General features: G+C 36.8%; 1 protein-coding gene across 1 annotated transcript in view; it reads left to right on the top strand.

Moving 5' to 3' along the window:
• The window catches only part of PDE3B (phosphodiesterase 3B), a 167,534-nt gene that overhangs the window by 99,662 nt on the left and 52,784 nt on the right, over positions 1 to 15,088 (top strand). The window contains exons 2-3 of the mRNA XM_061440727.1: positions 1,142 to 1,192; positions 13,174 to 13,422. Coding sequence (XP_061296711.1) covers positions 1,142 to 1,192; positions 13,174 to 13,422 — 300 coding nt within the window. The remainder of the gene's footprint in view (positions 1 to 1,141; positions 1,193 to 13,173; positions 13,423 to 15,088) is intronic.

Here is a 15,088-nt window from a genome sequence, read left to right as displayed (position 1 = left end):
GTTGGTGATAATGACAAATAATGATTTTTAAAGGGGGTCACCAAGCTGTAGCCCACTAACCAAATCCTGCTAGCAACCTTTTGTGTGTGGCCACAGAGCTAAGAATATTTGTTTTTTTCATTTTAAAGGATTGTAAAACAAAAAGCAAAGAATATGCCATGGAGACCTTATGTGGCTTACCAAGCCTAAATTATTTGTACCTTTACAAAAAAATTCTGTCAACTCCTAAATGAAATATTGGACCAATGAAAGAAGAAATAACATTTTAAGATCTTTTGCATCAGGAGCCTTATGACTAGAAACAAATATTTTAGTACATAGAAATTGTGTGATTGGATTACAAATTAACTAGGCTCATGTTCACGGTTAGGGTTCAAAGCTATGTAGAAAATTGTCATTATATCAGTTATTTAGGCAAAAGGAAGAAACTTATTTATCAATTTAAGTAAATTTAAAAGAAATTAGCTTTAATCGTAGTTAGCAGCTATAGCTTGCCAAATTTGAGCTAATTTTGTCTCCTTGAGCAGTGACTGTTGAATGGGGAAGTAGCCCCACAGCCTGCTAGGAAGAGACGGGCAGGAAAAAACTAGTCTAGTACTAAGAAGTTATTATTGATAATCTATAAAGAAGAGAAACAGGGAAACTAATTAAATCTGTGAATCAAAAGGGTTGTGTGTAACTTTTTATAAATCCACTCTTTTATGCTTTATGTAAACCCCAGGCAAGCTTTTTAAAGGTGCTTTGGACAACAGAGCCTTGTTGCTAGGGAAGTAGCACCACCTACTGACACTGGTTTAAAATGACAAATTATGAGCCTTTGGAGAAGGTGGGAAGAGGGGAGAGCGGTGATTTCTCATTTTACGTGTATTTTTAGTAAATGGATGTGATTTTGGATTTATATTTTTGGTTCTGTGGTAATAGATATTTTAAAGGTTAATATAGCTTAGTTTAGTGACTTTATTCTGACTGTCTTGCTTTTTTCAATCACAGATTGTGTAATTAATGAAATATTCCATCTAGAGATCATTTTTATTCTCACCTCCCCAATTTCTCTCCCAAAATTTAAGCTGTTTTTGTATCTGTAATTGAAGATGCTCCATTTTGTAACTAAATGAATTCTTTTATTTATTTTTTCTTTCAGATGATTCTTTGGGATTGGGATTTAAAGCAGTGGTATAAACCTCACTATCAGGTAAATATAAATGATATCACTAATAATTAACATCTGTAATCAAATTTTTGAAATATAAAATTACATTCAGAAGATTTCTATGCCGTAAGATTTTTCTTTAGCTGAATTAAAATAACCAAAACTTCATTTAGGTAGATTTTTTAAAAATAAATTTTAATTGCAAAGGAAAAGAAAATGATCAGTAACCAAACATATATAGTTACTTTTTAAATGTTGCTGGTACAGTCTGGGCTTATCAATAGAAAACTGTACAGATGAATGAATTTTCACAAATTAAAGTTCCCATGTAACTAGTACCCATAACAAAAAATAGAACATTACCAGCGTCCTACAAGCCTCGCTTGTGTACCATTCTAGTCATTACGTATGTCTCCAAAGAAAATCCCTATCCATACTCCTAGAAATTAGTTTTATTTATGAAATGTATATATATAGATAGATATACACATATGGAATCATACAAAATGGACTTTTTAAAAGATTTTTCATCACTTTATGTTGGTATCAGTGAAACTGAAAATAGACGTGTAGGAGAACAAAGGAAAATCAAACATCAAGGAATAACTTTGTTAACTTTTGATATATATCTTTATAGATCTTTTCCTAGTTTTCCAGTGTACTGAAATGTATAGTTTATATAATTTTAGTACAAAAATGGTAATATTATATTCCATATGCTATTTTGAAACCTGATGTTTTTTTATACTAACAGATAAACATTAATAAATATCAAATCCTTGTCATACGTGTGTATGGAAACATTAACTATTTATCACATCTATTTACTTAATGTTGTTCAAACATAACACTTTGAAAAATGAACACCCCTTTGAATGGTTGAGTCTTATTTTTAAACAATAAATGGCATAATCACAACAGCCTATATTCTCTGATGTAACTGTTAGTCAGGTGAAGTGAGGAAGGCTACGTCTGACCTGTTAAATAAAAGGGACTGGGGTTTCTTGACCTAAATAGTGGCCTTTGCCTCAGTCATGTCCACCAAGATTCTCAGTTTCCAATGAAAAGAGTATCTATGTGCTCAGTCAGTCACTCAGTCGTGGGCGACTCTTTACGACCCCATGGACCCCACCAGGCTCCTCTGTCCATGGAGTTTTCCAGGCAAGAATACTGAAGTGGGTTGGTATTTCCTTCTCCAGGAAAAGAGTATCTAAATTACTGCTAAAATCTAAAGATAAGTAAGCAGTGATGGTTCACACATGGGCTGGTAGTCCCACAGAATTTTATTTCTTCTACCTCTCTTTTCCTTTCGAATAGTCCTTTAAAAAAAAAAAAAATCGAAATGTAGGGGATTCCCTGGCAGTCTGGTGGTTAGAACTTGGTGTTTTTACTGTCCTGGTCTCGAGTTTGATCCCTGGTCGAGGAATTAAAGATACGGTAGGCCACGCAGCATGGCGAAAAAAAGAAAAAATTTGAAGTGTAACACTCATGTATAAAAGTGCACAAGTCACAACTGTGCAACTTGATGAATTTTCTCAGAGTGAATATATACATGTGACCATTTTTCAGATGAATTCAGCACCCCAAAAGCCCCCTGCCTAGTCATCAGCTTTTCCCAGGTGTTATTTCAATACTGATTTCTGTCATCACAACTTAGTCTTTTTCTGAATTGTAAGTAAATGGAATCACTCATATGTGTTTTCTGTTTTACTTCAAAATTTTTCTGTAAGATTAATTTGTTGTTATGCGTAGTAGTAATTCACCCACTCTTATCCCATTTAGTGTTTTATTGAATGAATATACAATCAATTCATCTAGTCTATAGTAGACTGACATTTATTTTTCAGTTTTTTGTCTATTTCAAGCTATGCTGCTGGAATATTCTTGATGTCTTTTGTTGGATGTTAGAGGCGGGGTATGCATGTATATGTTCAGTTTTAGTAGGAAGCACAAGATAATTTTCCAAAGAGATTGTATCACTTCTCCCAGCCATCAGCAGTATATAGATGTTTCCAGTTGATCCACATCTTTGTCAACACTTGGTAGTGTGTTTTAAATCATTCTGGTAGCTGTTGAAGAGTATCTTATTGTAGTTTTAATATTTGCATTTCATTGATGGCTCATCAGGTTGAGAATCTTTTCATGTTAATTTGCTACTCAGATATCCTCTGGTGAAGATCTTTTCTCCATTTTTTTCCCAGCAATTATCTACATTTTACTTAGTGATCAGTAGGAGTTCTTTATGTATTTTGGACGTGAGTATTCCTTAAGAAATCTTCTCCCTGTCTGTGGCTTATCATGGTGTCTTATTGAAAACACTATTCATCAATCATTTCCTTTTATGTCAACTTATTTCCTTTTTATTTAGTGTTTTTTGTATGTGTCCTACGTAAGAACATCTTGTTTACTCCCTGGGCGGTGTCTACCCTCTCCTGTTACCTCCTAGCAGTTTTATTGTTCTACTTTCCATTTTTAGATCTGTAATACATCTAGAATTGATTTTTCTGTATTGTGGTTTATGTATCAAGACAGCTTTTTTCTACATGGTTATCTAATTGATCCACTTCCAGTTATTGAAAAAAATATATCTTTCTTCTTTGCACTGTATTATCACCTTTGTCTTTTAAGTGACAAAATGTAGATTTGTTTCAGGACTTTCTATTCTGTTTGTCAATTTGTCTCTCCTGAAACACTGATACCAGACTCGTTATTTTAATTACTATAACTTTATAATAGTGTAAGTTCTCTAGCTTTGTTATTCCTCAAAATTATCTTGGCTATTCTTTAATAAACTTGAAAATTTCCATATCCAAAAAAATATACTAGGATTTCGACTGAGATTTTATTGACTCTATAGATCACTATGAGGAGAATTTACATCTTTATAATACTGAGGCTTTCAATACATGAAAATGGTATATTCCTTCACTTATCTGAGTCATCGTTTATCTTAATAATGTTTTCAGTGCAGGTGTCATGCATCTATTTTGTTAGATTTGTTCTTTGATATTTAATTTTTAAAGTTGAAAAATGTAAAAGGTAGCAATTTTTAGAAATTCCATGTTTTTAACCACTTGTGCTGCCCCATGGGAGTTTAATTGATTTTTATATATTGACCCATGTATCCAGTGTCCTTGCTAAATTTACTTATTAATTCTAATAGCTTGTCTGAGGATCCTTTTAGAGTCTTTAGGGATATAATAATGTCATCAATGAATAAAGACAGGCTTATTATTTCCAATCATATGAGGCCATAACTATATGGTTTAGGATTTCTAATGCAGTGTTGAATAGAAGTGATACTAGTAGATAGCCTTGTCCTCATCATGACTTCAGGGAGAAAATATTCAACATGCTCACCACTAATGTTTAATATAGGTACCCTTTATCAGATTAATGAAGTTCTATCCTAATCCCAGTTCACCAAAAACTTTTTTCTTCTAAGTCAGAAATGGGTCTAGAATTCTATCAGATGCTTTTTCTGTGTCTATTGAGATGATCCCTGAATTTTCCCCCATTTTTTTCTATTAATGTGGTAAATTAATTATGGGCCTGTGTTGAACCATCCCTGGATTCCCAGATAAAGAAAATTTGATCAAGAACTGTTTTCTTTTTAAAAATATATATCACTGGATTTTATTTATTAATATTTTGAATTCATGCTTACATGAGAGTTGGCCTTATGATTATTGTTTTTATCATGTTTTTGGCATAAAGGTTATACTGGCCTCATAAGATAAGGTGGGAAATTCCCCCCACTTTTTTTCTGTTATCTAAAAGAGTCTAGTAAGATGGGTTTCATTTCTTCCTTTGGAAGAATACTCTGGTGAAGCTATCTCAGTTTGGAGCTTTCTTATGGACAAGTTTTAAATTATTAAGTTTCTTAAAGTTTTAGGACTATTCAGGCTTTCTGTCTTTTCTTGTTTCTTTTGTTCATAGTGTTCTCGGAACTCTTTGGTTTTGTTCCCTCCAGCATTGAGACTGCTGACAGCTTTATTTTACTTTCAAAATAGAAATCTTTTTGAGGATTTCTGTTTGGTTTCTCTATCTTTTGGCCTCTGTTTACAAATTGGCAAATATCTCCAGCGGGGAAGGCAGCTTCAAATTCAGGCTTGCATCTTTGTTCTCCTCTTCTCTCTGGGATCTTGCTTGGAAGCGTTTAAAGCTCTCTGTCTTTATAACCCTAAATTCCATATTTGGTCTCCCAGCCCCTTGAGACTATAGAGAGCTCTATGCTATTTCCTAGCCTCTTAACTTCTCTGCTTCTCATCTTCTGTGCCCTGTGTCAGTTATGAATCAGTAGCAAATTCCTTGAAAGGAGAAAGTAGCACAGAATATTGGGTTCAGTTCACTTCAATCTCTTCTCTGCTGCTGCTGCTGCTAAGTCTCTTCATTTGTGTCCAACTCTGTGTGACCCCATAGACGGCTGTTTTTTCAAGCCCTGGCTGCTTGACTCTGTTCTGATGCCCTGAAATGTATACATTTCTGGTGTATTTTGGCTTTTCTAGATTAGTTGTTCTAGGCAGTAGAGTTGGTCTGATACAAACTAGTCCCTCCCAGCTGAAAAATAGGCAAGCCTCTTAAGTCACTACGAACCTATTTCCTCATCTATAAATTTTGAATAATACCAGTTCCTCCAGAGGGGTGATTAAAATAATATGTGCCTGGTACATCAGATCAGATCAGATCAGTCGCTCAGTTGTGTCCGACTCTTTGTGACCCCATGAATCGCAGCACACCAGGCCTCCCTGTCCATCACCAACTCCCAGAGTTCACTGAGACTCACGTCCATCAAGTCAGTGATGCCATCCAGCCATCTCATCCTCTGTCATCCCCTTCTCCTCTTGCCCCCAATCCCTCCCAGCATCAGAGTCTTTTCCAATGAGTCAACTCTTCACATGAGTTGGCCAAAGTACTGGAGCTTCAGCTTTAGCATCATTCCCTCCAAAGAAATCCCAGGGCCGATCTCCTTCAGAATGGACTGGTTGGACCTCCTTGCGGTCCAAGGGACTCTCAAGAGTCTTCTCCAACACCACAGTTCAAAAGCATCAATTCTTCGGCACTCAGCCTTCTTCACAGTCCAACTCTCACATCCATACATGACCACAGGAAAAACCACAGCCTTGACTAGATGGACCTTTGTTGGCAAAGTAATGTCTCTGCTTTTGAATATGCTATCTAGGTTGGTCATAACTTTCCTTCCAAGGAGTAAGCGTCTTTTAATTTCATGGCTGCAGTCACCATCTGCAGTGATTTTGGAGCCCAGAAAAATAAAGTCTGACACTGTTTCCACTGTTTCCCCATCTATTTCCCATGAAGTGATGGGACTGGATGCCATGATCTTCGTTTTCTGAATGCTGAGCTTTAAGCCAACTTTTTCACTTTCCACTTTCACTTTCGTCAAGAGGCTTTTCAGTTCTTCACTTTCTGCCACAAGGGTGGTGTCATCTGCATATCTGAGGTTATTGATATTTCTCCCAGCAATCTTGATTCCAGCTTGTGTTTCTTCCAGTCCAGCATTTCTCGTGATGTACTCTGCATAATAGTTAAATAAACAGGGTGACAATATACAGCCTTGACATACTCCTTTTCCTATTTGGAACCAGTCTGTTCTTCCACGTCCAGTTCTAACTGTTGCTTCCTGACCTGCATACAGATTTCTCAAGAGGCAGATCAGGTGGTCTGGTATTCCCATCTCTTTCAGAATTTTCCACAGTTTATTGTGATCCACACAGTCAAAGGCTTTGGCATAGTCAATAAAGCAGAAATAGATGTTTTTCTGGAGCTCTCTTGCTTTTTCCATGATCCAGCAGATGTTGGCAATTTGATCTCTGGTTCCTCTGCCTTTTCTAAAACCAGCTTGAACATCAGGAAGTTCACGGTTCACATATTGCTGAAGCCTGGCTTGGAGAATTTTGAGCATTACTTTACTAGTGTGTGAGATGAGTGCAATTGTGTGGTAGTTTGAGCATTCTTTGGCATTGCCTTTCTTTGGGATTGGAATGAAAACTGACCTTTTCCAGTCCTGTGGCCACTGCTGAGTTTTCCAAATTTGCTGACATATTGAGTGCAGCACTTTCACAGCATCATCTTTCAGGATTTGAAATAGCTCAACTGGAATTCTATCACCTCCACTAGCTTTGTTCGTAGTGATGCTTTCTAAGGCCCACTTGACTTCACATTCCAGGATGTCTGGCTCTAGATCAGTGATCACACCATCGTGATTATCTGGGTCATAAAGATCTTTTTTGTACAGTTCTTCTGTGTATTCTTGTCATCTCTTCTTAATATCTTCTGCTTCTGTTAGGTCCATACCATTTCTGTCCTTTATTGAGCCCATCTTTGCATGAAATGTTCCTTTGGTATCTCTAATTTTCTTGAAGAGATCTCTAGTCTTTCCCATTCTCTTGTTCTCTATTTCTTTGCATTGATCACTGAAGAAGGCTTTCTTATCTCTTCTTGCTATTCTTTGTAACTCTGCATTCAGATGTTTATATCTTTCCTTTTCTCGTTTGCTTTTCGCCTCTCTTCTTTTCACAGGTATTTGCAAGGCCTCCCCAGACAGCCATTTTGCTTTTTTGCATTTCTTTTCCATGGGGATGGTCTTGATCCCTGTCTCCTGTACAATGTCATGAACCTCATTCCATAGTTCATCAGGCACTCTATCAGATCTAGGCTCTTAAATCTATTTCTCACTTCCACTGTATAATCATAAGGGATTTTATAAGCTAATATTATATTAATTTCAATAATAATAAATACTAAGCACTCTGAAATTATAGCATAAGTTAGGAGTTAACAAGTTTTTTCCTTTTAAGGGTCATATCGCAAATATTTTAGCATTTACAGGGACACACAGCCACCTATGTGCGCCCCCCTCCACTCCCGCAATAACTGGTAAAATGTAGAATTTATTCTTGACTCTGTGTACAAAAACAAGAGTTTGCCAAATATATAAGCTGATGGGAAATAATTTAAGTTAAAATTATAACAAATACTTTGAATATTCAATTCGATTGGAAATAAATCAGGTCATGTCAGTCTCTTGCTCACTATGCTGCAATCTCACCCAAAATAAAAACTAAAGTCCTAATCACGGACTTAAAAGACCCTGCACAATAAGGTCCCTTCCTTTCCTGCCTTTTAGTTCTCTGACTTCATCTACGCATTCTTTTTCATTTACTCTGCCCCTGCTACACTGGCCTCTTTGTTATTCCTCAAACTAGCCAGACAGGCTTCTGCCTCCGCAGATTTGCACGTGCTAGCCTGTATGCTGGAATGCTCGTTCACATTTGTCGGGTTTTAACATCATAAGTAGTGCATTCTTTTCAGTGCCCTCCATCACTTCCTTTCTCTTTTTCTTGGTGTGTTTCTCTCTGGCCTGCTCAAAATCTGTGACTTTCCATCGTCCATATTCCTTATTCTGGAATCTGATGTTCTCAAATATTGGTTCCAACATGCTTCTCCAACCTTATTTTGTACTGCTCTTTTCTTTTTTTAAATATATAACATATATATATATATTACACTCCCCCCTCCCACACACCCCTACCTGTGATAGGATATCTTATAACCGTCACCCAACAGCAAAAGGTAATGTAGACTTCCAACCTAGCCACAGACTGTGATGCTGGTAGGCTCTTCCTTTCTTCAAAACTGAATGAGTCTTGCCAACAACACCAAGGGCAAATTGATCTGAAACTCCATTCATATGAAGTGGCCAGAGAAGTATGCTCATTCTCTACTAAGCATGAGACTCTCCTTCCCCAGCAAGGCAGGGGGTGGCCAGGTCTCCCCAACACAGGTGCCTGGCCCAGAACGTGCTCTTTGTCCTGTGACCTGCAGACTCCCTTCCCCGACTTTGCAGCAGATAGCCCAACCTGGGGAGTTCCTCAGTCGTGGCTGACTCTTTTCGACCCCATAGACTGTAGCTTGCCAGGCTCCTCTGTCCGTGGAGTTATCCATGCCAAAATGCTGGAGTGGGCAGCCATGCCATTCTCCAGGGGATCTTCCCAACCCAGGGATCAAATCAAACCCAGGTCTCTCACATTGCAACTCCCACCCCTAGGCACCAGCCCTGGTGGAACCAGAAGGAAATCAACCAGACTAAAAATACCACTGTGAATGCCCTGAAAATTAAATTTCATTAGAACTACAGCCTGAAAAAAGCAGTATAGGACATAGTACTAAACCTAAACAGAAAGATCACCTCTTACTATAAAAGGTGTAAATAGGACCCAGAGTCTTCTAGCATAGTTACCAAAATATTGACAAGAATTTTGAAAATCACCTGTCATATCAAGAACCAGGAAACTTACAACTTGAGTGAGAAAAGACAATCAATTATTAACACCAAGATGAATCAGATTTGAAACTGACTAGAAATTATAATAGATTTAAGGGACTAGATCTGATAGACAGAGTGCCTGAGGAACTATGGATGGAGGTTCGTGACATTGTACAGGAGATAGGAATCAAGACCATCCCCAAGAAAAAGAAATGCAAAAAAGCAAAATGGCTGTCTGAGGAGACCTTACAAATAGCTGTGAAAAGAAGAGAAGCAAAAAGCAAAGGAGAAATGGAAAGATATACCCATTTGAATGCAGAGGTCCAAAGAACAGCAAGGAGAGATAAAAAAGCCTTCCTCAGTGATCAATGCAAAGAAATAGAGGAAAACAATAGAATGGGAAAGACTAGAGATCTCTTCAAGAAAATTAGAGATACCAAGGGAACATTTCATGCAAAGATGGGCTCAATAAAGGACAGAAATGGTATGGACCTAACAGAAGCAGAAGATCTTAAGAAGAGATGGCAAGAATACACAGAAGAACTGTACAAAAAAGATCTTCACGACCCAGATAAGCACGATGGTGTGATCACTCACCTAGAGCCAGACATCCTGGAATGTGAAGTCAAGCGGGCCTTAGAAAGCATCACTACGAACAAAGCTAGTGGAGGTGATGGAATTCCAGTTGAGCTATTTCAAATCCTGAAAGATGATGCTGTGAAAGTGCTGCACTCAATACGCCAGCAAATTTGGAAGACTCAGCTGTGGCCACAGGACTGGAAAAGGTCAGTTTTCATTCCAATCCCAAAGAAAGGCAATGCCAAAGGATGCTCAAACTACCACACAATTGTAGTCATCTCACATGCTAGCAAAGTAATGCTCAAAATTCTCCAAGCCAGGCTCCAGCAGTATGTGAATCATGAACTTCCAGATGTTCAAGCTGGTTTTAGAAAAGGCAGAGGAACCAGAGATCAAATTGCCAACATCCGCTGGATCATGGAAAAAGCAAGAGAGTTCCAGAAAAACATCTATTTCTGCTTTATTGACTATGCCAAAGCCTTTGACTGTGTGGATCACAAGAAACTGGAAAATTCTGAAAGAGATGTGAATACCAGACTACCTGACCTGCCTCTTGAGAAATGTGTATGCAGGTCAGGAAGCAACAGAACTGGACATGGAACAATAGGCTGGTTCCAAATAGGAAAAGGAGTACGTCAAGGCTGTATACTGTCACCCTGCTTATTTAACTTCTATGCAGAGTACATCATGAGAAACGCTGGGCTGGATGAAACAGAAGCCGGAATCAAGATTGCCGGGAGAAATATCAATAACCTCAGGTACGCAGATGACACCACCCTTAGGGCAGAAATTGAAGAAGAACTAAAGAGCCTCTTGATGAAAGTGAAAAGAGGAGAGTGAAAAAGTTGGCTTAAAGCCAGCATTCAGAAAACTAAGATCATGGCATCCGGTCCCATCACTTCATGGCAAATAGATGGGGAAACAGTGGAAACAGTGTCAGACTTTATTTTTTTGGGCCCCAAAATCACTGCAGATGGTGACTGCAGCCATGAAATTAAAAGATGCTTACTCCTTGGAAGGAAAGTTATGACCAACCTAGACAGGATATTAAAAAGCAGAGATATTACTTTGTCAACAAAGGTCCGTCTAGTCAAGGCTGTGGTTTTTCCTGTGGTCATGTATGGATGCGAGAGTTGGACGATAAAGAAAGCTGAGCACCGAAGAATTGATGCTTTTAAACTGTGGTGTTGGAGAAGACTCTTGAGAGTCCCTTGGACTGCAAGGAGATCCAACCAGTCCATTCTAAAGGAGATCAGCCCTGGGATTTCTTTGGAAGGAATGATGTTAAAGCTGAAACTCTAGTACTTTGGCCACCTCATGTGGAGAATTGACTCATTGGAAAAGACTCTGATGCTGGGAGGGATTGGGGGCAGGAGGAGAAGGGGATGACAGAGGATGAGATGGTTGGATGCCATCACTGACTTAATGGACATGGGTTTGGGTAGACTCTGGCAGTTGGTGATGGACAGGGAGACCTGGTGTGCTGTGGTTCGTGGGGTCGCAAAGAGTCAGGCACAACTGAATGACTGAACTGAACTGAGGAATTTTAAAGTGGCCATCATAAAAATGTCTTAATAAGCAGTTACAAATCTTTTGAAACAAGTAAATGAAATAGAAAATCTCAGGAAAAAAAGAAAATAGAAGTTACCAAAAAAGGGGGGAGGAAGCTTATAGAGCTACAAAATGCAATAATGGAAATTAAAGCAAAATGAACAAAATCTTAAGGACCTGGATTCATAATCATCTGTGTCTGAGCAGGAGAAAGAGTGAGTTTGAAAAAGTATCTGAAGAAATAATAGCTGAAAACTTCCCAAATTTTGCAAAAGATGTAATTCTGCAAATTCAAGAAGCTGAGCAGGGACTTCCTGGATGGCCCAGGGGCTGAAACACTGCACTCCAGTGCAGGGAGCCTGGGTTCAATCCCTGGTCAGGGAAACAGATCCGACATGCCGTAACTAAGAGTTTGCATTCCGCAACCAAAGATACTGCATACTGAAACTAGGACCCGGTGTAGCCAAATAAATAAATATATGTATATATTTAAAAGCTGAGTGAATCTCAAATAGTATCAGTGTTTCCCCCCCCCCCCCCAAAACAAATCTTCTGTAAAATATGTTAATTAAACTTTTGAAAATTAAAAGCAAAGAAAATATATTGGAAGCAGCCAGAGAGAAATGACACACGGCCTATAAAGGAACACCCAAGTCAAATGACAACAGATTTCTTAGAGTGTGGGAAAACAGATACTGTTGTATACAATTTGTGGAAATACTGGTTTGACCAACATATGTGAGGGTAGTTTTATAGTGGTTTTAACATGTTCATTTACTTTGCTTCAGTAGTTCAAGTTAATGGGAAGCTATCTATCAGAAATATGCTTAATTATCTACAGTGACGTATTAAGAGAGGTGTTCGCTTATAAAGACTAGAAATAGCTGAGCTATGGCCCAATAATGGGGAATGTTTTAAAATAAAGTAATACAAAATAATACTTAAGAAAAAAGAATTCCTCAAAGAGCAAATACATTATTAAGCTAATTATTGGTCTAACTTTCATAACACTTCTCAATTTAAAAATGTGGTGAGGATACATAACTGTGAACTCAACAGATACTGTGAATAGTTATGAACTATAAACACACCCAAACGTAAATTCAAGGTGCAATAAAACAACAGAAGTAACATTTAATTCACTATTCTGATCACCAGAGCACTGATTTCTGTGGGTAATTGAGTTGAACATAATACATATGAATTTTTGAAAAGTAAAAATATATGTATTTATCAATGAAACATTTATAAATTAAGAAAAATGTATTTTCTGTCTATTCTTCAGGACTCAGCCTCATGTTATTCCTTCCGTATTAACCATTCAGTTCAGTTTATCACTGTCTCCTTTGATACCACATGAGATATACTAATGAATAATGTAGAAAAAAATTAAAGTTCACAATATCTGTTATATACTTCATCAAAATTTTAAGCTTAGAATCATACTGCTTATATCATTTACGCTATGTCCAAATAAGTGAAAATTAATATTTAATAGGATTCAATTACTTAAGCTATTGTTAGATGGACTTTGATTTAAAGTTTTTTTTTTTAATTTTGTGTCTAACAAATATTTTATGTCTTTTTTTTTTTTTTTCTTTTCTAGATTTCTGGAGGTGGAAGTGGAGTTGATCTTTCAGTGCTAAATGAGGCTCGCAATATGGTGTCAGATCTTCTGGTTGACCCCACCCTTCCTCCACAAGTCATTGCTTCCCTACGGAGCATCAGTAGCTTGATGGGTGCTTTCTCAGGCTCCTGTAGGCCAAAGATGAATCCCCTCACACCATTTCCTGGATTTTATCCCTGCTCTGAGATAGAGGACCCCGCTGAGAAAGGAGATCGAAAACTTCACAAGGTCAAAATACAATAATCAGCCAGCCCTATTTATCATGTTTAATAATGTTTTTGAATTAAAACTGCTTCTTTAAATCTTAGATAAAATAGAATTTCTTTTTAAAGGGCTTGGTTCCTTTATAGTACATTGAGTTGCTTGGGACTTCAGAGGTAGTTATAATTTCAAATAGTTCAGTATGAAGCAAGCTTTCAGTTTTCATTCTGAATAATATTACTGTAATTAGCAGTTATAACTTCATTGGTAACAACTATTTTTTATTATCTTTAAGAAGCAGAGAACAGAAGGAAAATTTATTTTCAGGCTGTACAGCAAACTAGTAGTCAAATTGTGTCATTAATCTATTTTATTTTTTGGAAACCAGGAATTCTTTTTGGACCAATAAAAAAAAAACGATCATTATAATAGTCATGAAATTCCATAGCATTAAACTGATTTTCACATTTTTTGGAACTCTCTACCTACCCACTGGAGATTACTGTAGCCCAATAGGCACTGATTTTTCCATCACTAGACATGGGATTGATTTTTCTTTAAATATCACTGACTCAAAATAGGATTTCCTTTAGAAAATAATAAGTAGTATTCTAAATAGGTATATATTATGCATGTTCAGAGTGCTTTTAATTCTTTTATTTGGCTATCAATAGTCAAATTGATACCTTTACCTGTAGTTAATATCATAAAACTTTAAAAATAGAAGTATTTTAGAGATTATTTTAACTGCTTTGTTCTACTGGTTAAAGAAACTAAGAGAAGATGAAATTCCAATCAGTTAATTTTCATTGTAATAGTGTATACAGAGTTTAGAAAAAGTTAAATATAGTTTTTGGAGACTTTGATCATCAATTCATTTTGTTAATTCTCAGCATTGTTATATAGAAATGTTGAAAAATTAAGTAAGCCTGATTAGGGCAAAATTTTGGTAATTATTGATCACAAATCTGGATCATAAGTAGTTGTGATGCTCTATTTTTAAAGTGTATAGAATAGCAGCTGCATTATTCAAAATCCAATGGTAGTTACACACTTTTTTAAAAGCACTCTACCCATGAGAAAAGGATTAATCACAGCATCAAATAGGGATAGCAATAACTTCATCAATAAAATAATTAATACATTTTGAGTTATTAATGGTTTTCATTTGGTATGTTGCTCTTCCTTTATATTTTCCATTGGCATTTGAGGTTTCAAATAGTAATTTTAAAAAGTAATAATTCTTAAAACTGTTAGGCATAAAAATTGCATTGAGGGAGTTCACTGGCAGCCTCGTGGTTAGAATTCCAGGCTTTCACTACTGTGGCTGGGGTTCAGTCTCTGGTTGGAGAACTGAGATCCTGCAAGCCATGCAGCCAGGCAAAGAAATTTAAAAAATCACATTGATATCAGTATTCTGTTTGTTACTATGTTTACTATGTAGAAAAAGTGTACTTGTACATTTTAGAAGCATTTTAAACAAACAGGATGCCTAATTGCCTCATTTCCTGAGCGAAATCTAGGTAATCAGGTTTATTTCAGTACTCCAATTTACTGATAGGAATAAGTCACAGAAGAATCAGGAAGTAACCCTTATTTCTTTTCTTTGTGTTCTTTTAACTTCTTACTTAAATTTCGTATCTACTTTATCTCTGCTTTGGAAAAGAATATAAAAAGCCTGGTGTTACTTAAA

Source organism: Bos javanicus, chromosome 15 (genome assembly GCF_032452875.1).
Source record: "Bos javanicus breed banteng chromosome 15, ARS-OSU_banteng_1.0, whole genome shotgun sequence".
NCBI lineage: Eukaryota > Metazoa > Chordata > Mammalia > Artiodactyla > Bovidae > Bos > Bos javanicus.
Note: the sequence above shows the minus strand (reverse complement) of the source record. Positions and strands in the feature narration are given on the sequence as shown.